Source organism: Xenopus tropicalis, chromosome 1 (assembly GCF_000004195.4).
Source record: "Xenopus tropicalis strain Nigerian chromosome 1, UCB_Xtro_10.0, whole genome shotgun sequence".
Classification (NCBI taxonomy): Eukaryota; Metazoa; Chordata; class Amphibia; order Anura; family Pipidae; genus Xenopus; species Xenopus tropicalis.
Window position 1 is genome coordinate 122,254,249 of NC_030677.2, and position 21,805 is coordinate 122,276,053.

The 21,805-nt window shown below is 36.1% G+C and overlaps 2 protein-coding genes across 7 annotated transcripts in view; one reads left to right on the top strand and one right to left on the bottom strand.

Annotated features, from left to right (window-relative positions):
- The window catches only part of ift74 (intraflagellar transport 74), a 40,951-nt gene that overhangs the window by 426 nt on the left and 18,720 nt on the right, over positions 1-21,805 (top strand). For 2 of the 6 annotated variants that reach the window (XM_012961964.3, XM_018093040.2), the window contains exons 2-10: positions 23-109; positions 1,147-1,281; positions 1,828-1,966; positions 2,206-2,254; positions 4,095-4,193; positions 5,244-5,304; positions 5,633-5,692; positions 6,246-6,307; positions 21,411-21,549. In XM_012961964.3, the coding sequence (XP_012817418.1) occupies positions 1,159-1,281; positions 1,828-1,966; positions 2,206-2,254; positions 4,095-4,193; positions 5,244-5,304; positions 5,633-5,692; positions 6,246-6,307; positions 21,411-21,549 (732 nt within the window). In that variant the 5' untranslated portion in view covers positions 23-109; positions 1,147-1,158. Of the gene's footprint in view, positions 1-22; positions 110-492; positions 587-1,146; positions 1,282-1,827; positions 1,967-2,205; positions 2,255-4,094; positions 4,194-5,243; positions 5,305-5,632; positions 5,693-6,245; positions 6,308-21,410; positions 21,550-21,805 lie in introns of those variants that run through there. The other 4 variants (XM_012961966.3, XM_018093038.2, NM_001016062.2 and 1 more) reach the window with 3 other exon arrangements.
- LOC100491155 (leucine rich repeat containing 19) lies at positions 9,388-20,055 on the bottom strand. The gene is made up of 5 exons (XM_002933977.4): positions 19,967-20,055; positions 17,254-17,319; positions 15,124-15,589; positions 11,505-11,666; positions 9,388-10,183 (listed from the first exon to the last, which is right to left on the bottom strand). The coding sequence occupies exons 2-5, from the start codon at positions 17,308-17,310 to the stop codon at positions 9,870-9,872; spliced, it is 999 nt and encodes a 332-aa protein (XP_002934023.1). The 5' UTR covers positions 17,311-17,319; positions 19,967-20,055; the 3' UTR covers positions 9,388-9,869.

A 21,805-nucleotide genomic window follows, 5' to 3' on the forward strand; every position in this document is an offset into this window, starting at 1 on the left:
ACGATACTTTTCCCATTCGTAGAACGTTGTTCGCCGGATAGCGTAAATCACGTGATTGAGTTGCTAAGCAACCGAGGTTCAGGCAGAAGCTGGGAAAGCGATTTATGCTGTATGTATATTTATAGTGTTTAAATAATTGTGTTGCTTTATTTACCTGTAATTAACGTGTGGGGTTATTAGGACTAACGCGTTTAAAGATTATAATTTTCTTTAAACAGTTTGGAAACAATTTTGAGAAAATATTCTGTTCTGTACAGCAAATAAAGCCAGTCGTATTTAATTTTGTGTAGGCAGTAGCAATTGTAGGGATCTGTGTTCACTGTTTGTCCGGGTGATACTGAAATGCAGCTCACAATACCTGAAACAGGATTGAGAAGTAGAACCATCCAAAAGAAAAGTTAAGGGGGAGTGTAATAAAAGGCACAAAGTTTGCAGTAACCCATAGCAACCATAAAGATGAGCAGTAAATAGTACCTGCTAACTGGTCACTTCAGGTGACTAGACCTGTAGCAAACCTTCCACCTATTTATTTATTAATATGAGTCGTATTGTGTAGCATAAAGTTGTTAGTTTTCTTTGTGGAATGGTTAGTATACACTAACTTCCATTGCATCTAGTCTAGAAATAATCTGGCAGGATTCCTGATTTTACTATAGATATTTTAGATTTGTCGTGGAGGCATGCTTTACAAAGTGGCAAACTTGCAACGAAGTTACAAGTTGCAAAGTATATTTTTGTCCAGTCGCATTCACAAATTTAAAAATCTTAAACACCTTTTTAGTACAGGATTTATGTCAGGGCATAGGGAAGAAGAGTACTTATTTATATATTAGCTAGTATGAGAGTTGTCTAACCTGACGTGAATATGACAATAAAAGTAATAATGGAAAGCACAAAGGAAATGCTGTGCTTGTGTTGAACTTTGTATGATTTGAGGATGTAGGTTTCTACAGCACTGGCACCCACCCTGACATTTTTATCTATGGTAACCACAATGGTGATATTGTATTACCTTTATACATTTTTTTTTTTATTTGTCTACAGTTGCTATGAAGTATTTGTTTAAACTTACCTCAGTACAAGCTGAGCTGCAATCACTGTACTTGCCCTTAAAATCCTTTGCTTAATTTTATTTAATCTTCACAGTCAACAATAAACATGGCTAACAATCAAAGACCACCATCAGCTCGACCTAGCACAAGAGGAGGCATTGGTCCCTTACAAAACAGACCACCAAGTGGAATGCGACCACCTCCTACTGCAAGCAGGCTGACAACAGCTGTAAGTAATTTAAAAATCTGTTTATATAATTGAATGTTAAAAGGGAAAAAAAAATGTAAATTTGCTTTTAAAGGTTAACCACTGTATATGCCATAATTGTTGTTGTATACATACATTTGTACAACAGGTTTTTATTATCTTGGGACCTTGTTTTTTCCATTTTTCTGTAATGTGGATGTCCATGCCTTAAGCTACTAAAAAACCTTTAAACATTAATGCTAGCTTTCTTAAAGAGGACCTATTATAAAAATCAAAATTTAATATCAGCTTCATCTCATGGAAATAATTAAGTTGCTCTCCAGTATTCCCCTTAGCAATATGTCTTTATTCAAGTAGAAATTAAAGTCAGATTTTGATTGACAGCTTTAATACTTCATCTTGATTGTGTTCCATTTGCCTGCAATGTATTAGAGCTAGCTGTCTTTTAATTATCTGTCAATCAAAATCTGATTATTATTTTATTGCAGAAAAGTAAGAACAGTACTGCAGTTTAAATGCTAAAGCTATATACATTCAAGGTTCAGAAATCAGATTTTTTTTTTGAAGATGATACCTGGCAGTGCACGACCTGGAACTAGAGGTGTTGTTCCCATGGGCACTGGAGGAGTTCTGTCAGCACAGATAAAAGTAGCAGACAGACCAGTCACCCAGCAGGGTCTGAGTGGAATGAAAACTGCAATGAAAGGTAGGTGCCTGTTCACAAAAAGTGAACAATTACTAAGGTGCAGGTGAATTCATTTTCGTGTATGCAGATGTATTGATTTTTTTTTTTTTTTACAATCACAATTTTTCAAACAATAAACATCTCCAAAAAATACACTGGTGCTTGCAGGCAATAGGAAAAATAATGCCTATATGAAATTGTATGCCTGTTGCAAGTATGCAAGTTTTCTATTTAATTTAAAGCTTAATTTTGTTTCTCAGGTCCCCAGAGACAGATTATGGACAAGTCTTACTTTCTGGGACTCCTAAGGTAAATTGACTAAGAAAAAAATTGCTTTAGTTTTTAAACATTTAAATATTTTTAGGTGAAAGTCCTGATTTTTCCATTTGCCTCAAAAAAAAATTTGCATCCATAACAATTGTATCTGAACGATTGCAGTGCTATGTTTGCATTTCCAACAGGTTCCAGGAGAAGGTAGCATAGGTCAGCATGTAAAAGGAACAAGAAGCCCACTTGAACACACTATTTTTGTAGCGGATCTATGCATAACTACAACTTGTAATTTGTGCAATGATGCATAGGTGCACAGCTTAGGATCCCACTGGATTTAGGATGCTCCTACATATGAAATCTTGACTTGTCCAGTGTGTTTTATGCTGTGCTTCTTTACTTGTCCAACTCTTGCTGGTGTAGTGTCCCTCATTCTTACTTCACCACATGCATTTAGTTTAAGGAGACATATCCTATAAAAATTATGAATGTACCAGTGAATTATACTTCTCTAGATATAGAAGGATTGTGCAAGGCTGTGAGTGGCTCTTCCCCTCTGTAAACTAGCGGGATCCAGGACAGACACTTTCTCGGCTTTAAGGCAGTTTATTTACACAGGGGTGCCCATTTCAGCATACAAAACAAATCATAAAAATAAATCCTGCGCTCTGGGCACTACCTTCACACATTACATTAGTTCCCTCACTAACCTGGGTCCCTTTTGGACTACCAGTAAGAAACCACAAATGTTGGGGTCACCCCTGTACTCACAACACTTCTGGGGGATTAGCTCAGCCTCCTGGCTTTCCTTTCAGCTCCTTAGACCCTCAGTCTCTTGGCAGCTTTCTCAAGTCTGGGCTCCCTCTGCTTCTGGCAGTGGCAGGCAGCACCCCCAGCCCCTCTGGGAGTCCTAACACAGAGAGGTATCCTTCCTGCTCTGTGCCCTGCTCTGAGAGACTGTCTCACACCTTTCTATACCATTAAATACCTTTTCCACAGGACAGCCTTCCTGTGGAAAGTATGCTCCAATAGGTGAGCTGGACTACTGGAATGGATCGCTTGATCCGCTTGTTCCTTCCTGAACCCTATAGCTTCCAGGGCCAGACAGCACAACCTTTTAAACAGAGCAAACCTTCTCTGTTTATCAACCTCTCTCCTAAAGGTTACATCTCCCACTATGGAGAACTTGAAGGGAAAGCTCACCTTTTCTCTCATTTGTTGGGTCACTCTACCACACCTCCTACAGTGCTTATGGCTGGGACCGTTAGAACACGCCCACCCTTTATTTCAAACACGGACAGAGAACTGATAGGCTCTATAGGGAGCTCCAATAAAGGGGCCATTTTTACAGATAGGATTCATTTTTAGCACAAAGTGAAACTAGCACCATATATTATTTATAATTGCCTAAAAAATTAGGGTCTGACTGGTAGATGTGCACATACTGAGAATCAGTGGTTATTCCTGAAAAACAAATTACTAATACTTTCATATTGACATATCTTTACCTGTTACCATTCATATGTAGTAAAATGAAAAGGATTTTTACAAATTTCCCCCTTAGACTTGCATGACATTAATACTAATTAACAAAGAATTGACAAATCAATTAAGTAGTAATCTAGCACTGCCCCTCAACTATAGCATCCCATTAAAAAAATTTGGATTCAGCTGCTCAAAGCAAAAAAGATTGATATAAAATACAGGTACCCTGAATAATAAACATGTTAATAACTGAAAATATGTATATTATAAAATAGTTTCTCCAACTAAAAAATATCATAACATGTATCAATATATTCTGATGTTCAAGATGGTATTATATTTCATGTGTGAATTTCATGCTGATGTATCAAAATATGATGTCTTTTATTAACAGGAGTAAAGTCAGCGAGCTTACCACAGAAATGACCAAACTGAAAAAAGAGATTGACACCTATAACCAGGAGAACTCTGTCTACCTGTCTTATGAGAAAAGGCAAGTTGCCTACTTTTTTTTACTGTAAAAATGAAATATGGCTTTTAAAGCAGTCATCAGTGCTTCAGTTGAACTGCAAACACATTTAAAGTATAATTTGTTAAATATTGTCAAACAAATCAAAAGGGTTGAGAAAACTGCCTCAAACGTATGTAAATAGACAAATGGGATTCTGGGAACTAATTCCACAAGGCTCTTAAAAAATCCCATTTACATGAACATGTCACTGAGAGTATTGGCCTTTCAGCATCGCTACAACCACCCACAAATGAATCCGAGTTGATTTCCATCCCGCTTCCCCTTTCAATCTGTACCGGGCCACCAGTTAGGGAAATCACAACCTCGGTGAAGCTCCAATTCACCAGTTACAGAGGGTACAGGGATTGAAAGTTCATACAACAGAAGAGAGGATGTCCGTCTACATAGATGATTTTCTTCTTTATTTGGAATACCTTAGAGCTGTTTTAGATATAGTGACCCAGAATTTTAGGGACTCAAGGTTAAGTAACTGGGGTAAGCATCTTGTATTCCCACTTAAACAGGACACCCAGGCCACTTTATCTGCAGATATCTACAACACCAGCAGACCTTGCCCCTATTAATTAAGATATATAAAATTATATTCTTACCTTCTAGGAAGGAGACAATGATATTAACATTTGTGGTACAGTTGCAGAAAGGGTCATAAACCTTCCTTCACTTTGCAATATTTTTACAGTATGCAGAGTGCTGCTCCTATCCCCAATACAAGTTTTCATTTAATGAAAAAGATGTATTCTCTGTATAAATTGAGTAACTTTACTAACATTGGGCCCAGTAAAGTAAATCATAGCAACCAATCGGCAATTAGGTACAGTAGAATAGTGAAACCACATTTATTTCATTATTACTGTTGCTTGTTTTGTAGTAAATGTCAGTAGTCAAAACTATTTTGTCCTTTTGCCTCTTTTTTTTTTTTTTTTTATGCGTAGGAATTTAAATGTATTGATAATGCTCTATATTTCTCTCGATTATCATGTAATCTAAATGTTTATTTTACTCTCTTTTTAGAGCTGAAGCCCTTGCTCTTGAAATCAAAGAACTGCAGGGGCAACTTGCAGACTACAATATGGTATTTTTCCTTCCTACATTCTGAAATTACTTTTTATTTTTTTGAAATTACTTTAATTTTTTGCTGTTTACAAACATAGTTATCAAATATTTAAGGTTAATTTAGTTTATTACAAATTAATTAATATAACTGCTTGCATAATCACAAACCCACCACTCCTGATTATTTGCCTGCTCAGAAAAAAACTCACTATTTACAACTTTAAATGCCTTGTTGTTTGTTCTTTTGTTGTTTTTTGACTTTATGAATTTGTGTTCTGTCACTTGAAATATTGTAAACTATATTTGCTGTGTATGGTATATTAAAACCACATACACTTTTTTTACAGTTGGTTGATAAGCTGAATACTAACACAGATATGGAAGAAGTGCTGAATGACTACAGTATGGTGAGTTAAAAGTCTACTACCTACATTATGCAGGAAGTTGCAGAAATAGTAACTCTCCTACCAGAAAGAATGGAATGCAAATGATTTACAAGTATCTAGCTGTTGACATTTCAGATAGTTGTAAAAGTATATCAGCTATTGCAACTAGTTATTAATTTATTCATTGTTTTTATGCCACTTGGTCACATACTTGAGTAAAAATAGAACATCAGTCATTTCCGTGGAGAGTCTATTAATGATTGTATGTACTGTAAAATTAATTAGTGCAATCCATAATTCCTATTTAGAGTATGGGTTTTTTATACTAGGCAGAAGTCTATAAGAATAATTTTTAACTGTAACATATGTAAGCACAGATCTTAAAAGCTTACATCTAGTTTACTATTATTTATTGATTTCAAATATCTGTGTAAAAAACACAAATCAAGTAATTAATGCTGTTTGTTATGAGTATTATGCACTAATAATTCAGTAATGATGAGATACATAAATACATTGCCCACATTTCTTTTTTGTCTTTGTTGAAATATTAAAAATATTCTTATAATTTCAGCTAAAATCTCAGAATGATCGAGAAGCTCAAAGCATTGATCTAATTTTTACTGAGCGGCAGTCGTAAGTATTAACAATAAAAAATACAGAGATTTCAATAATTTCTGTTTTGCTGATTGAATGTTCTGTGTTTAAAGTTTACTAAGAAAAATCTGGAAGTACTAAAAGACTCTTAAAGGCTAAGGGGCAGATTTATCAAAGATCAAACTAAAGTATGTGTTAGTTTGTATGACCGTATACATTCATTTTCAGTGGGTTATTAGTACTCAGTGCAACTTAGCAACAGAACTGGCCACTAAAACATATCCAAATCGTTAATCCCAGATGCATATCACATGCAGGAATTACAGGAGAGCAACCCTCAGCCCTCTCCATAGTCCTCCTCCATCACATTGGTGCATGCATAGTTGATGCCAATCCATCCCTGACTTCAGCTGTGCATGTTCTTGGCTAGAAAATTCAAGGAAAAAGATATCAAGTGCTGCAAAATGGTTTCCACCATCCGTGTTGGCACTACTCTGCTTTTTATTCACAGGGGTGGCAAGCAGGGCGATATTGGGGTTCGCTGTGATGTGGTTTTGGATGGAGGAGAAAGTCCTCTGGTGAGGACCTAGGGTTATTGTGTTAAACCACTTTTGTTCTCCTGTAACAATTTGAACAATTATTTTAATTCCAGCAAAGATAAATATGAAACCATGTATCTTTTTGGCAAGCGGTACACACAAGTATGGTTCCTAAACATACCTTGCATAATGATAAATTGCCCCCAAAACCTTTTTTAAATAATGTTATAAAAGGTTATGCTCAAATCAGAAAAGTTATGCCATATAAAAAGTGATGCTAAAGCTATCCGCTGATTGCTGCTATAAAATTATACTTCAGAAAAATATCTGTCAAAATATTATTTCACCTGTTAGTAATGCCATTCAGTAGCAGCCACTGATTTGGATTTAGGAAAGTTTAAACTTTATTTGAAGGTAACTGGAATTTTACTATTTCTTTTTTCTCTTTTCTGCTTACTGTTAATCTCTATGACAGATTGCACCTATACAGGAACAAGTTTTAGATGTCCACAAATTATATAATCACCTGAATAGCACAAAAGGCCAGTACAACAGCAGCAACCAATAAAATGTAAGGTGCCTGAAACATAGCCCACAAGCCGATGTTCAAAACATTTTAGGTGTTTCATAAAATTTATGGTTGTTACCCATACAAATCAGATAAAACCTTTTGCTCTGGTGTTGCAGAGATACATGTAAACAGTTCCCTGGTCTGCAAGATGCAGTTTATACTCTCCCAGTTAAAGTGGTATGTTTTCTATTAAATGCTTTTTGTTTGTTTTGTGGTTCTGTCTTTGCTGTTGGCAATTCAGGTCATGTAGGGTTACCTGAACCATCATATCCTTTGATTTAGCAATTTATACAAATAGGTCAACTTACCCTTTACAGTACATTTCAGTTTGGAGTAATAGTCTACAGCTGTATAAATGAAATCAAATAATCATTGGATATATCAATTTGCAAAATACATTTTATAAATTAAAATTAAAATACATTTATAATTACAACAAATAGCAACATATGCTGTATTACAGAAAAAAATGGTAAGGTATATACTGTAGAATATAGTAAGTTAGTGGTATAGGGCTGTTTGTGTCTGGGTTCACCTACTTTGGCACTCTCTGCAACTTGTAAGGCTGAGCCTCCAATCATTCAAAATATTTTGTCCACTATAGTTTTATTCAGAATGTTTTAAAGATTCCGGAAGTTGTATTTATCTAAATTTTAGAATGCAGTCTTTAATATTTTCAGGTAAATAATAATAGACCCAATAAATGGATGATAACCATTTATAGGAGATTTAAATCCAAAACATGAATTGATGTAAAACTACTAAGAATCATCCTCTGAGCACTTCCGTAGTTTTCCCTATGCTGATTCTTTGACTTTCAGAGAAAGCTGTTGCAACAGAAGCCCAGTACTAGCAGTATAAAACTGTTATTATCAAAGTGTTTTGCATATTATAAATCAAAATTCTGCATCTCTGCTTTTATTTACTTATGTGTTACTTATGTTTTATCAAAGGTCGGAAAAAAAGTCTTTCGTTTCACATTTGATCTCCAGTAAAAAAAAATTAGTTGACTGAAAATGTTACTATTCTTATAACTTACATCTTGGCAATGATCAGATCAATGATCACTGTAGGGGCTAGTAGAATTCTTGTGGCCACGGAATACTTAAACCAATAAAAAAGTGATTTACGAACACAGTGCGGTGTCCAAAGTGCAGTTATCTGTTGCAAATCAGCAGTTTCTTACCCACAATGCAGCATATTCACCAGAATTGCAGAGGCATGGTTTAGGAAACCCACATCTGATGCATCAACACTAAGGGGGAGATTTATTAAGACACGAATGCTCGGAGCGTTCGTGTATTTTCGCAGTTTTTTTCGTGCTTGCGTGACTTTTTTGTACGCCCGCGCGATTTTCCGTATGCTTGGGCAACTTTTTTGTACGCTTGCACGAAAAATTCGGAAAGGTTCTGCCGCTGTTTACAATCGTTCAGTACGAAAATTACGGTACTTTCGGATCGCCAATACGATATTCATGACTAATACGATTTTTTCGTAAGCATTTTCGTGATATTGGCGATCTTCAGAAATTATCGTATCCAATCCAAATTTTTCCCATTCAGGATTCAAACTTGTGTTTTAATGAATCGGCCCCTAATTCAAGTATGCAGGAATGCAAGGACTGTGTTTGGACACAAGTAGCTTGGAATAAATAGCATCTTTAAAGGATGAACGCTTAATCAACACATCAACATGATGAGAATCTCATCAAAGTGGAGTATATATATTAATAAATATTGCCCTTTTACATCCTTTCCCTTTATCCACCATTTAGTGATGGGCTGTGTGCTCCCTCAAAGATCACATGACCAGAAATAATGCAGCTCTAATGGTAACAGGAAGAAGTGTGCAAGCAAAAGACAGAACTCTGTCCAATAATTGGCTGATGTGGCCTAGCATGTGTGTGTGCCTTGGCTTGTTGTGTGCACTGTGAATCCTATTATACCAGGAGGCGGCCCTTAATTATTTAGGAGTACCCAACAGCACATACTACTAAAAAAGTATATTTTTATGAAAATGGTTTATTGTAGATGAAGCAGGGTTTTACATATGAGCTTCTTTATGCAATTTATTTTTATAGAGACCTACATTGTTTGGGGGTATAGTTTTCCTTTAAATGCAACATTTAAGTTAATTTTAGCTTGACCCCACTTGCAACTGTATTCATAAATTACTCTTTTGGTCTTTGGCCAACAGTATTTTCTGAATTCAAGTAAACCCAGGTATTAGTACAGGTATGGCATATATTATCCAGAATGTTTGGGCCAAAAGTTTTATGATATTGGGGAATTAGTTAAACCCAATAGGATAGTTTTTTCACTGACATATATTTATGCAGCTTAGTTACCAACAAGTAGAGAAAAAGGAAATAATGTTAAAAATTTTAATTATTTGGTTAAAAAAGACTCTATGGGAGATGCCCTGTCCGTAATATGGAGCTTACTGGGTTTAGCACATATAGTACATATATACAAAGTTTTTGTTTTTCATGTTAACTCTCGGCTCTTAAATCACGTTCATCAATGTACTTGTCTTCGATAAATCCATCATCTTCAGGCACAAAAGAATGCATTTGCTCAAATACTATTACTGTTTCTTCTTCTTCCATGGTTTTTCCGTTGTTGCTTAGATCAATATCCACATTAAATTCTTCCTCAAACATATTTGGGGTCTCTTCCTTCAGACGATGATGGTTGTAACTAAGCAGGTAGTCATACCATCTTGGGAATTTCACAGCAAATAATATCACTAAGGATGTAAAAATTCCAACAACTACCACCCCTACCAAGAAGGCCCAGCTATTTCCTGTACCAGAGAAATAAATGGGACAATATTATTTGTTGGAAAATGTAAACAAACATTCCAAGTCATTGGTTATTCCAAGTGAACCTTATTGCCAAAATTAAGGCAACATTTTTGTTTATTATTCCCTTGCAAGAAGATGCATTAACACTTTGTGCCCAAGAGGTATATGATTTAGTAGCACCCCCCATGTTGCAATTAAAAGCATTAATTTGTTTCTGAACTGCTGGTTCTGTCTCTTGAAACAGTTTATCAGAAGTGAAGCTTGCATGCTACTTCAGGGCTCTGTTAATCTGCTGGCTTCTGCTACATTGTTTCAAAAGTTAGAACTACTAGGATAGAAAATAGGGAAAGACAACTGCTTTCACGGGGTATTTACAATTAATTTCAAACCACTGAATATTTTAATTAATGCATATTGTAAAAGTTGCTTGAAATTACAGTTTGTTTTATTGACAAGTTTGCTTTACTAGTATTTACATTTTTATAGATTTGCTTGTAGCGTTTTAATAGTCTTGTTCCCTTAGGGGCCAATTTAGTAATACTGAATTTTTTTTTTTGTTGTTCCTTCAAGTAAATATGTATCTTTTAAGTCAATTTGTTTGTGTTAAAGTTAACAGTGGACCATATGCAGTTGCTGCAGATGGTGATAATCAGTGTATGGGAATTATGTACACTTCTAGAATGTCATTGCAGTTATTTTGGGCAGTGTCTTAGAATTTAGCTGTTGAACTAATTTGCAAGTAGGCAATGACTTGCAAATTAGTTCAACAGCTTGACAGTATGAATCCAACATTTTGGGGGAGACTTACCCCCTTATGTAATAAAAGGCAGTAGGGGGCTGATTTATGACTGCTCAAGCCTCTGGGCTTAAGCAATCTGCTACTGAAACCCTGTGTGAGTTGCTGAATTCACACATGGTATCTGATTCGATTACCTCAGCTTGTTGTCCAGTGGGCTTTTGAAAAAAAAAATCAAAAAGCTTGGTACCTGTAACCTGCCAGGTTTTTTATTACATTTTTTTATTTTATTTATCAAAAATAATTGGATACAGAAACAACACATGATTTTAGGAACTCAAGCATGGTTTCAGTAACCTACTACTACCTAACTACTGTAAAGCTGGGTATTGTTATGTTTATAGTAAAATCTCTAGACTTGGTAAAGGTGCAAAAATTAATCTGGAAAGACACTCTGAATACCTAAAAATGTTTTTGCTTAATTCAACTAACCCTTGAAGATTTTCTTCTGCATGTATATATGCAGATTTTAATATTTCTTGTGGACATCACTGATCAAGCACAACCTTAGTTTAATGACTTACCTTTTCTAGGTTCGCTGGTCGTTCCATTAAAAGATTCAGGTTGAAAAGCTGTAGTGTTTTTAGTTGTTGTGGAAACAATAACTTTTGTAGAACTTGTGTCTTCACATAGTGTTGCAAATATATCTTTGATTGTTTTCTTCGGAGAGGCACATATTGTATCTTCTGAAAACACAGGAATCGGAATCATTTATCATTAATGGTTCAGACGTATATATCTGTTATCTTTTACTTGTGATTTATTATCACAACTTTCTTACCTTGCTAGTGTGTAATTTGTTTGTCTGTCATTAGTTACAAGTATGCCTCTCACTCCTGATGAAGAAAATCTGAAAGCTATAACCTATGAAACTGTTAATATCTGCCAAGACTACTTTTTATGAAACCATCAACTTAACTGCAAGATGAACGGCATATTGGTGTGTCTTTTTTTAATGATCATGTAAGCTTTAAAGGGTAAATTACTCTCCAAATATGTTTCTAAGAGGGGTTCTAACAGTGGGCCTCTATCTGAAGCATTCAAGCAAATTGATGTTCAATATTAACTTTATTAAAACAGTTGGATTATGTTTTTCAAAAGAAAGTACTGTATTTGCTTTTTCACCAATATTAGCCAACAAATGTTTATATGTAGTTACTAACATTATTTTTAGTAAATCTATTAAAGCCACCATTTGCCTCAATCACCCTTTGTACTTTGACATTGAGTGTAAACGTTTGTGCAGGGTTTGAAAATCCATATTATATTAGAATTCTTTTAGGTTATCATAAATAATAATATATTGCAATGTGTGTTTCCAATTTCTCAAACAATGTTCAATGGGGTTGATGTCTAGGTCTGTGACTGTGGAGGGATTGGATTTCAATTCTTCCAGCACAGCTTGATATGTACTTGGGATCATTGTCCTGTAAAATAAATACACGCTGCCTGTGCGCTGATACCCCCTGTCACTGATACCACCTACCTATGCGCTGAAACCCCGTTACTGATACCCACCCATCTGTGCGCTGATACCCCCTGCCTTTGCGCTGATACCCCCACCTCTGTGCTGATACCCCCTGTCACTGATACCTATCCATCTGTGAGCTAATACCCCCCTGTCACTGATATCTATTCATCTGTGAGCTGATACCCCCGTCTCTGATACCCCCTATCACTAATACCCCCCCCCCACTGATAAATTAATGCCACTTCAAACTGTCAATGTATATTTTATCTTCCAAACTGACATAACATATCTTTTCCATCACATTGTGTATGGAAAAAATAATTTATATTAGGTTAACTTTCAAGGGAGAACTTCTTTGTAATATTCAAGATAGTATGTTCTATATACAGTGGTGTGAAAAACTATTTGCCCCCTTCCTGATTTCTTATTCTTTTGCATGTTTGTCACACTTAAATGTTTCTGCTCATCAAAAACCGTTAACTATTAGTCAAAGTTAACATAATTGAACACAAAATGCAGTTTTTAAATGAAGGTTTATGTTATTAAGGGAGAAAAAAAACTCCAAATCTACATGGCCCTGTGTGAAAAAGTGATTGCCCCCCTTTTATCACACCTGAGTTCAATTTCTGTAGTCACCCCCAGGCCTGATTACTGCCACACCTGTTTCAATCAAGAAATCACTTGAGTAGGAGCTACCTGACACAGAGAAGTAGACCAAAAGCACCTCAAAAGCTAGACATCATGCCAAGATCCAAAGAAATTCAGGAATAAATGAGAACAAAAGTAATTGAGATCTATCAGTCTGGTAAAGGTTATAAAGCCATTTCTAAAGCTTTGGGACTCCAGCGAACCACAGTGAGAGCCATTATCCACAAATGGCAAAAACATGGAACAGTGGTGAACCTTCCCAGGAGTGGCCGGCCGACCAAAATTACCCCAAGAGCGCAGAGACAACTCATCCGAGAGGCCACAAAAGACCCCAGGACAACATCTAAAGAACTGCAGGCCTCACTTGCCTCAATTAAGGTCAGTGTTCACGACTCCACCATAAGAAAGAGACTGGGCAAAAACGGCCTGCATGGCAGATTTCCAAGGCGCAAACCACTGTTAAGCAAAAAGAACATTATGGCTCGTCTCAATTTTGCTAAAAAACATCTCAATGATTGCCAAGACTTTTGGGAAAATACCTTGTGGACCGACGAGACAAAAGTTGAACTTTTTGGAAGGTGCGTGTCCCGTTACATCTGGCGTAAAAGTAACACAGCATTTCAGAAAAAGAACATCATACCAACAGTAAAATATGGTGGTGGTAGTGTGATGGTCTGGGGTTGTTTTGCTGCTTCAGGACCTGGAAGGCTTGCTGTGATAGATGGAACCATGAATTCTACTGTCTACCAAAAAATCCTGAAGGAGAATGTCCGGCCATCTGTTCGTCAACTCAAGCTGAAGTGATCTTGGGTGCTGCAGCAGGACAATGACCCAAAACACACCAGCAAATCCACCTCTGAATGGCTGAAGAAAAACAAAATGAAGACTTTGGAGTGGCCTAGTCAAAGTCCTGACCTGAATCCTATTGAGATGTTGTGGCAGGACCTTAAAAAGGCGGTTCATGCTAGAAAACCTTCAAATAAAGCTGAATTACAACAATTCTGCAAAGATGAGTGGGCCAAAATTCCTCCAGAGCGCTGTAAAAGACTCGTTGCAAGTTATCGCAAACGCTTGATTGCAGTTATTGCTGCTAAGGGTGGCCCAACCAGTTATTAGGTTCAGGGGGCAATTACTTTTTCACACAGGGCCATGTAGGTTTGGATTTTTTTTCTGACTAAATAATAAAAACCCTCATTTAAAAACTGCATTTTGTGTTTACTTGTGTTATCTTCAACTAATAGTTAAATGTGTTTGATGATCAGAAACATTTTGTGTGACAAACATGTAAAAGAATAAGAAATCTAATAAGAAAATAGTTTTTCACACCACTGTATATATATATATATATATATATATATATATATATATATATATATATATATAAAGTCCAAGTGGCACACTTCAATGGCTATTCATGAAGAATTGTGTATACAGAAGGAGCATGCCACACATCACAACTTCATCAAACTTTATATTATATAATGAAAACTTGTTTTAATTAAGTCCTGATGAGTTCCAAGGTCTTTCCATAAAATCCATGATTTTATACTTTCTTAGGTTCTTTAGGGCCTCAGGGGATTGCTTCTTTGCAACATACAGTTCTGGGTTCAATTCCAGACAGGGCAGGGTGGTGATGTTCTCTCTGTGCTTTTGTGGACTTCTTCCCACACTCCAAAAAACATGCAGGAAGGTTAATTGACTGATAAAATGACCATACTGTGTGCATATGATAGGGACTTTCAATTCTAAGACAACTGGTCAGACCAGACTGTTTCTAGGCCTGTGGATAAATGCAGTCTGAGAAATAGCCTGACCACTCACCTCCACTTCAGTGTCGGCCTGGTGCAGACAGCGGAGCAGATAAAAGCTAGAGAATGCATTTTCACACAAAAATCCATGTATGCAAGCAGGCAAATGTCATAACTGCAGTCAGGCATATAAATATATAAATACATATAGGTATTATTAACTATATAAATAAATAAAGTAAAACAATAACAAATAATGACAATTTCCCAACTTACCAAGTTTAACAGTACTGTTTTCAGGCCAGTTTAACACTTTTTTCAGGGAGCAGGTGCAGTTCCAAGGATTTTCACTTATTGTTAATTTTAGAGGGCTTTTAAAACCTTTTAAAGCTTCTGTTATATCCAGGCTTGTTAGATTGTTGTTATGAAGATATAAGGCTTCAAGTGTTTTAAAAGGCAGTTTAATATTGGAAGGGAAACATGAGAGTTTGTTGTTGCTGAGATCTAAAATCTTCAGTTGTTTCAGGCATTCAAATGAAGATTGATTTATAGTTTGAATTGAGTTGTGACTGAGATTTAAAAGTTCTACTTTGTTGAGTACACAAAAGTAGTTTGCTGGTAAGCTAGTTATGTTACTCATTCTTATTTGAAGTTTAGTCAAATTAGAATAATTTTCTAGGCTTGCACATTCAACTGTATCTGTGCAAGTCACTGTTTCATTATCTAATGGCTGTGCATTAACCTGTGTAAAAAAAAAAAAAAGAGAGACATAAATATTAATTTACAAATTACATTTTTAACTTAATAATTAAAACTAATTAATGTGCCTCCTGTAGCATGTAAAACATATAGTAGAGTAGCACTCTATGGCTAAAGGGTGCCATTTTGTCCTGATAAATCTTTTAAAAGTGAGTGCAGACACAGAGTATGCATAGTTGAAGCCAAGTCCAGAAATGTTCCGGTTCTTAGAGGCATGTACAGATTGCTGATCATCATTATTCCCTCTAATTTATTTTTGGTTGTGTGAGCAAAAAAAACCCATCATGTTTCCATTAAGGGGAGAGTTTGCTAAATAATTTGCATAACGTGTTATAGCCCACAGCCTCTGTGCTTCTGCTGGAGCACTCAAACATAATACAAGGCTGTGAGGGAAAAGCAATGTAATGTAAGAATGTAATGCAGTATGTCTACTATAATAGACACACGCTTGTGATTATAGTGCACAATCCATTAATACACACATGATTTACCCAATTGTGCTTAAATCAATAGATTCTGCAGTAAGAAAAAATCCAAACCAATCCCTTTACTTGCTGGTGGGTACTTACATTAAAGCCACATCCTATTACAGTATGAAGTCAAACTGTTTGTAGTATCAAAACCATCTTAATGCTCATTCACCATTTACAACTTGCAGGCAACTTCCTTTATAATAACTTAACATATTTTAAAGCTACATATTAGTTTCAAAACATAAACCGAGACCATAAGCAATTATAGGCCTATCAGTATGGGTGAAACTTGTAGTTCTGAAGTACAACTTTTCACTATTGGTGAAAAGCAACATGAAACTTTAAAATTCAATATTAGAAAAACAATAAAAAATAAAACAATAGAGAGATATTCTAGAAATAGAAAACTAAATGCTGCCCTTGTTACCCGTGGGGCACTGCTGCCACAGGGTATCCTGTTTGAAACTTTTCCCCATGTCATATCAAAACATAAGGAAATGAACACAGGTAATTGTCAGGCACAGAGGTTTCTGCATTGCATGTGCTGATTCCAAGGCAATTCTCATAAAGTTTTTAATAGAGAACATTCCTGGCATTTAGTCCTTATGAACTGAGAAACATTTTTTTATATGTGATTGTAAGCCCTATACTATAGCAATACACCATCCCAGTCTTAATTTAGTACTGAGTACTTTGGGTTCCCCAGACTTACTAATAAGTGCCTGCATATTCCACTCCCCTGTCTTATTGCCCATCATGTTTATACAGCTTTTGCAAAAATAGTTGTTTGTTACAGCAGTCTTTGCTTTTTGGTATGCTTTAGGACCTGCCCTTAACTGGGTAGCTTGGCCCGGTTATGACTTGATATTGTTTTGTGTATGTACATTTTGTTTATTGTGGGATGGATCTTTGAGTAACTTGAGTGCTTCAGAGTAACAACCCATAGCACCCCCCTAGCAGCCTTTGGAATTTGCAGTGCAGTCAAAGCTGCCACAAGTTGTAGTTTGCATGGTGTATGGGGTAAATATTTAGTATTTATGCACTTGCTATTAAATTCTGTGCTTATGAGTGAGAAGAAGTGGTGAGTGCTTTGGCAGTTTAAAGAGTCTCATAACTGCATCAACTTTGTCCTATACATTTTTACATTTTAGTTTCTTTTGGCTTAAATACATACTTGCTGTAGATATACCAGAGAGATTCCACTCCATATCATCAGTAAAATTATTTTCATTTCCACAGCCTAAAAAGAACAATATGACATTATTCTAGGAAGCATACTTATTATCTATATCCAAAACTGCTCTGGACAAAATATTCATAAACTACTGTATATACTCGAGTATAAGCCTAGTTTTTCAGCACCCAAAATGTGCTGAAAAAGTCACCCTCGGCTTATACTTGAGTTGGGTGCCATGGGTCCCTCCAGACTAGCACCCTCTGTCCTTTGTGTGCAAATTAGGCCACCTGCAACCAGACCCTCCAGTGCCCTGGCCCACTCCCAGTCGCAATACTTATTCCCCCTTACGTGTCCTCCGGGACTGGGTCTGCTGCCAGTTTGCCAATGCGCAATGAGCTTGGGGTTGTACTCATTTTGTTTTTGTTGACCCTCTTCTCCACAGAGCTAGTTTATGGTTTTTCTTTTAAATAAATATTTTAAAAACATACCACTGATGCCTCAATTTATGTAATTTACTGGTTTTTATTTTGATTATTGAAACTTAGCAGTAGCTGCTACATTTCCCACCCTAGGCTTATACTCGAGCTAATAAGTTTTTCCAGTTTTCTTAGGTAAAATTAGGTACCTCGGCTTATATTCGGAACGGCTTATACTCGAGTATATACGGTAACTCTATATTTGTAAATATTTTGGTAATTTTAGGTGGAAGGTGGTTAAATATGGAAAGATTTAGAAGTTTAGAGCCCAATTTACTAAGTGGTTATTTTGTACTATGCTTACCACTCGGTAATAAAAATATTGCTTTCAGATTTACGTCTTTTCTCTGCTGGAATGCACTAAAGCAAGGAACTAGTGGTATAACTACAGAAAGAAGCAAACCCCGCAACCGTGGGGGATGGGGCCTTTGTAGGGGGACCATCAGGTGACCCACAATGCATGTGAAATCATGGGTCACTCGTGATAAACTCTGGGTGGGTGGGGGCCAGGGCAAGAAATTTTGCATTGGGGCCCGTGCTTCCTTGGGTATGCCATTGTAAGGTACAGATTTGTCTGAATCATTAATCTTGCCTTGCACGTTATTTCAGGAATTAACAATTAGGAGGCAGGTGAACTTGCCAATATGTCAGAATTGTTTTGCCTACTTCTGTAGCAGTAAACACCATTCTGTTTTATGGGGTAAAATAGAAAAGAAAATATTATTAATATCACCTGGGGGGTAGATTTATTAAAATGTGAGATTAGATCTCACCACGGAGAAATTCACCCACTTTCCATTCTTTTGGGATTCTTAGAAGCATAGCGATAAATATGAAAGCGGGTGACGTTAAATTGTTAGCGTCTTCATTCTTTGTTTAAACTACACTGCAGTGTATTTGGTTTGTGGGTTGCACTCGTGCGAGCCTCTGTATTTCCTTTTCTGGGTGTGGGTCTTAAGGATCCTGTGATTAGATGTGCTAGCTGTGGGGAAGTGGTGCATGCAATCATGGACAACCCTTGTCACCAACCCTTGTCATGGGGGGATGTAGGTTCAGATCCAATCAATGGCACATTAGTGCCAGATGATTAAAAAGAACCTGTTTATTCATTGTAATGGTTCCTTCTGCTTGCGATTGTCCACGTGGAGAAAAATCCCAAAAGTAAATTATATTCCTGAGTCTAATATCCTGATTTTTGGCTAAATGCGCTTATGCAATTTAAACAGGAACAAGAAGATATACTAAAAGGTAGGGCACAGAACGTTTCATTTTGATAATGAGGAAGTTCCTTATCTCACTAGCTTTTTCTGCAGTCAATTGTTCTGTTAAAAGAAAAGAAATCTATATTTTTTCCCCCCACAAGCAGGTATTAGATTGTAAGCTTTTTAGTTGTATCAAGACCAGCTTGTGGAAAAAAAAAACTAAAAAATACATTTCACCTGTGATGACTTTTGGGCATATTTATGAAAATTTGCATGATTTCAATAAAAAATAACTGTCCATTATTCATTAATTAGACATTTTTAAAGTTATTTGCCATGGAAAGTCATATTTATCTGTGTCTTGCTATTCTTTGTTTCTAGCTACATGTCCCCAACCAAATGATCACTAGCAGTCGGTTTCCTACCAGCCAAGACTCCCTTAATTCCAACACAGATTGCATGTTACGCAACTGAAAGAACTGTTAAGAAGGGGAATCACAGAAATATTCAAGGCATTGTGGGAACTAGAGTCTTGACTATAGAAGAAATGACTACTGCAACATTTTTCAATGGTGCACACTGTCAGAACTAGCAATGCAGAGAATAGGGGCAGATACAGCTTGGAATTATGTTTACAAGTAGTTTGAAGCCTTGCTTAGAACTACAGTTTCTTTTGTTAGGCAAAATATTATTTTTCGGTTTACAAGCCTTTCAATAATTGCTGTTTAAAATAAAAAGGGTGGATTGTGATACACCTATCCATATTCCAAAACTGTGTGCCTGACATTTATAACAAAAGGTGAAAAGGCTGTACAAGCAGGGCTTTGTTTAGGGGATTCATTTTCTGATAAAGGGATCAGGCCTTTAAAATGTCAGAGCATGCCTTGCCAGGCTAGATGTCTTGAACAATGTATATAGCTGAATAGCTATAAATATGAATGCAGAAATTTCTATACATAAACTACTGCACTGTATTGTATTGACGATATAAATCCTCCTATCAATTATAAAGTACAAGTAGAAAATTCTTACCTATACACAAATCCTGTCTATACCGACTACAGATCTTCTTTTCACATGGATAAGAAGCAGTGCAGCGACGTAGGAACACCTTGTTCTTCTTTAACCTTTGGACTCAGTAACAGGTGGAACACTTCTTTAGCAAAAGATTGACTAGTTACTCCTACCCATATATAAAGCCCAGTCTTTAGCCAATAAGGAAGTATCTGTAAAAACTTGATTCGATCTTTTGCTTACTTAAATCACTAAACATATCAGGCAAGTTATAGCTCTATGTTTGTTACCTGATCCATGAGTCTGGTTTCTATTTAAAGAACCCTGACTGGGCTTCAGGGTGATGTTTTGTTTTTTCTTTGCAGAGGCTTGTGTACATTATTCATTTATACAGGTGTCTATTTATTTGTAGCAATTGTATTTAATTTGTTTTAATATTAGTGTGTTTTTATAGATGTAAGGCTCCTCTAATAAAAGACAAAAAATATTGTCTTATAATTTGTCATTTTCTGGAAAGAATAAATAAATACATCTAAATATTCAGATATGGCTTTTATTATGCAGAAAGCTCTGAATTATGGCAGTATTTTCACTGATTTGCTTTTTTTCTGTAGTTAAAGTACTGTACTTTATACTGATGTTATCTGTGCTAGGTTGAATTCTTGCTGATGGTAAGACTTGTTTCTTAAGTACATGGTGCCCCTTATTACAGAAAGACCCATTAGTGTTTATTTATGAAAGTGGGGCAGAGTGTAATATTTTGATGCAAGGCGCTACATTTCTTAAATATTATCAAAAACAGTTATGTGATGGCATCAGTTAAAGGCTTGCCCCTTAATACAGTGGCTCCAGGTGCTCAAACCCCAGACCTTTAGCTTTGGGTGTCAACTTAGGACACATTTCCATGGAAAAACAGCAGGCACAACTCCGGATCACCACCAGAATGAAGTTAAAGATATTAAGTTTATATGAAAAGCATTCCAAAGTTTATTATTTATACACAAATATATATAAATAGCCTCACATGTTTTGTGCCTCACAGGGCACTTAATCATAGGCTACATTTCTTACCCACAATGCAGTGTAAGTAGAACCTGCTGCAAATTAAGTACAATACACTAATTTGGTTGCAAATGAGCATTAGGTTTAGCAAATAAAATGAAAATTGCAGCGCTCTTCTTTTATAATGCATCTGTGTAAGAATGCTGTAGCTTTTGATTCACTTTGAGCAAGTTATTTGCAGCTAAGAAAGCCCTAGAAATTGCTAGTGTGGCCAGGCTGCTGCTAATTCCAGGTATCCCTTGCATCCATGCACACAATTGCAACGCTCCACAGTTGTAAGTACATAGATTTTCAGATCTCTACTACAGGTATCCACCATGCTGATCAGTTTTAAGCTGTTTTCCATTGCTGTTATCCCACACCGCTCTCTTTAATATATGTGTAATCCCTTTTATTAAAGGAAAGAAGAATTGATTAGAAATGTAGAAAAAGACATTGAACTTGAGAAACAAGCAGCTGATGGCATCATTAGAAATATGTCAGAGGAAAAGCAAGCTATGTACTGGGAGATGAAAGCGAAGAATGATCATCTGCTAAAGGCAAGGAAAATTATCATAAATAACAAAGTATACATTTTTGCACTTACATCTAGCTCAAAGTGTGCTGTCATGCCTTTAATATACACAGTCCATAATGTACTAATACAATTTATGTATCCTTTACTTGTCTATGTTTGGCTTTGGCTTTATTATTTTACAGAACATTTTTCAGGTTTTGTTGATGACTACATCATGGTGCTTCCCTGAGTTGGATTTCAGTGTCTTCAATAGCATTCTTCTTCAATAAAAACTTTAA

Excerpts from the sequence above, each read along its gene's own strand:
- LOC100491155 (XM_002933977.4), bottom strand. The coding sequence starts at position 17,310 with ATGAAAATAATTTTACTGATGATATGGAGTGGAATCTCTCTGGTATAT. Across the intron at positions 11,667-15,123 it reads AAACAGTACTGTTAAACTTG|AAGATACAATATGTGCCTCT; the intron begins GTAAGTTGGGAA and ends CTGTGTTTTCAG. Across the intron at positions 10,184-11,504 it reads GACCAGCGAACCTAGAAAAG|GAAATAGCTGGGCCTTCTTG; the intron begins GTAAGTCATTAA and ends TCTCTGGTACAG.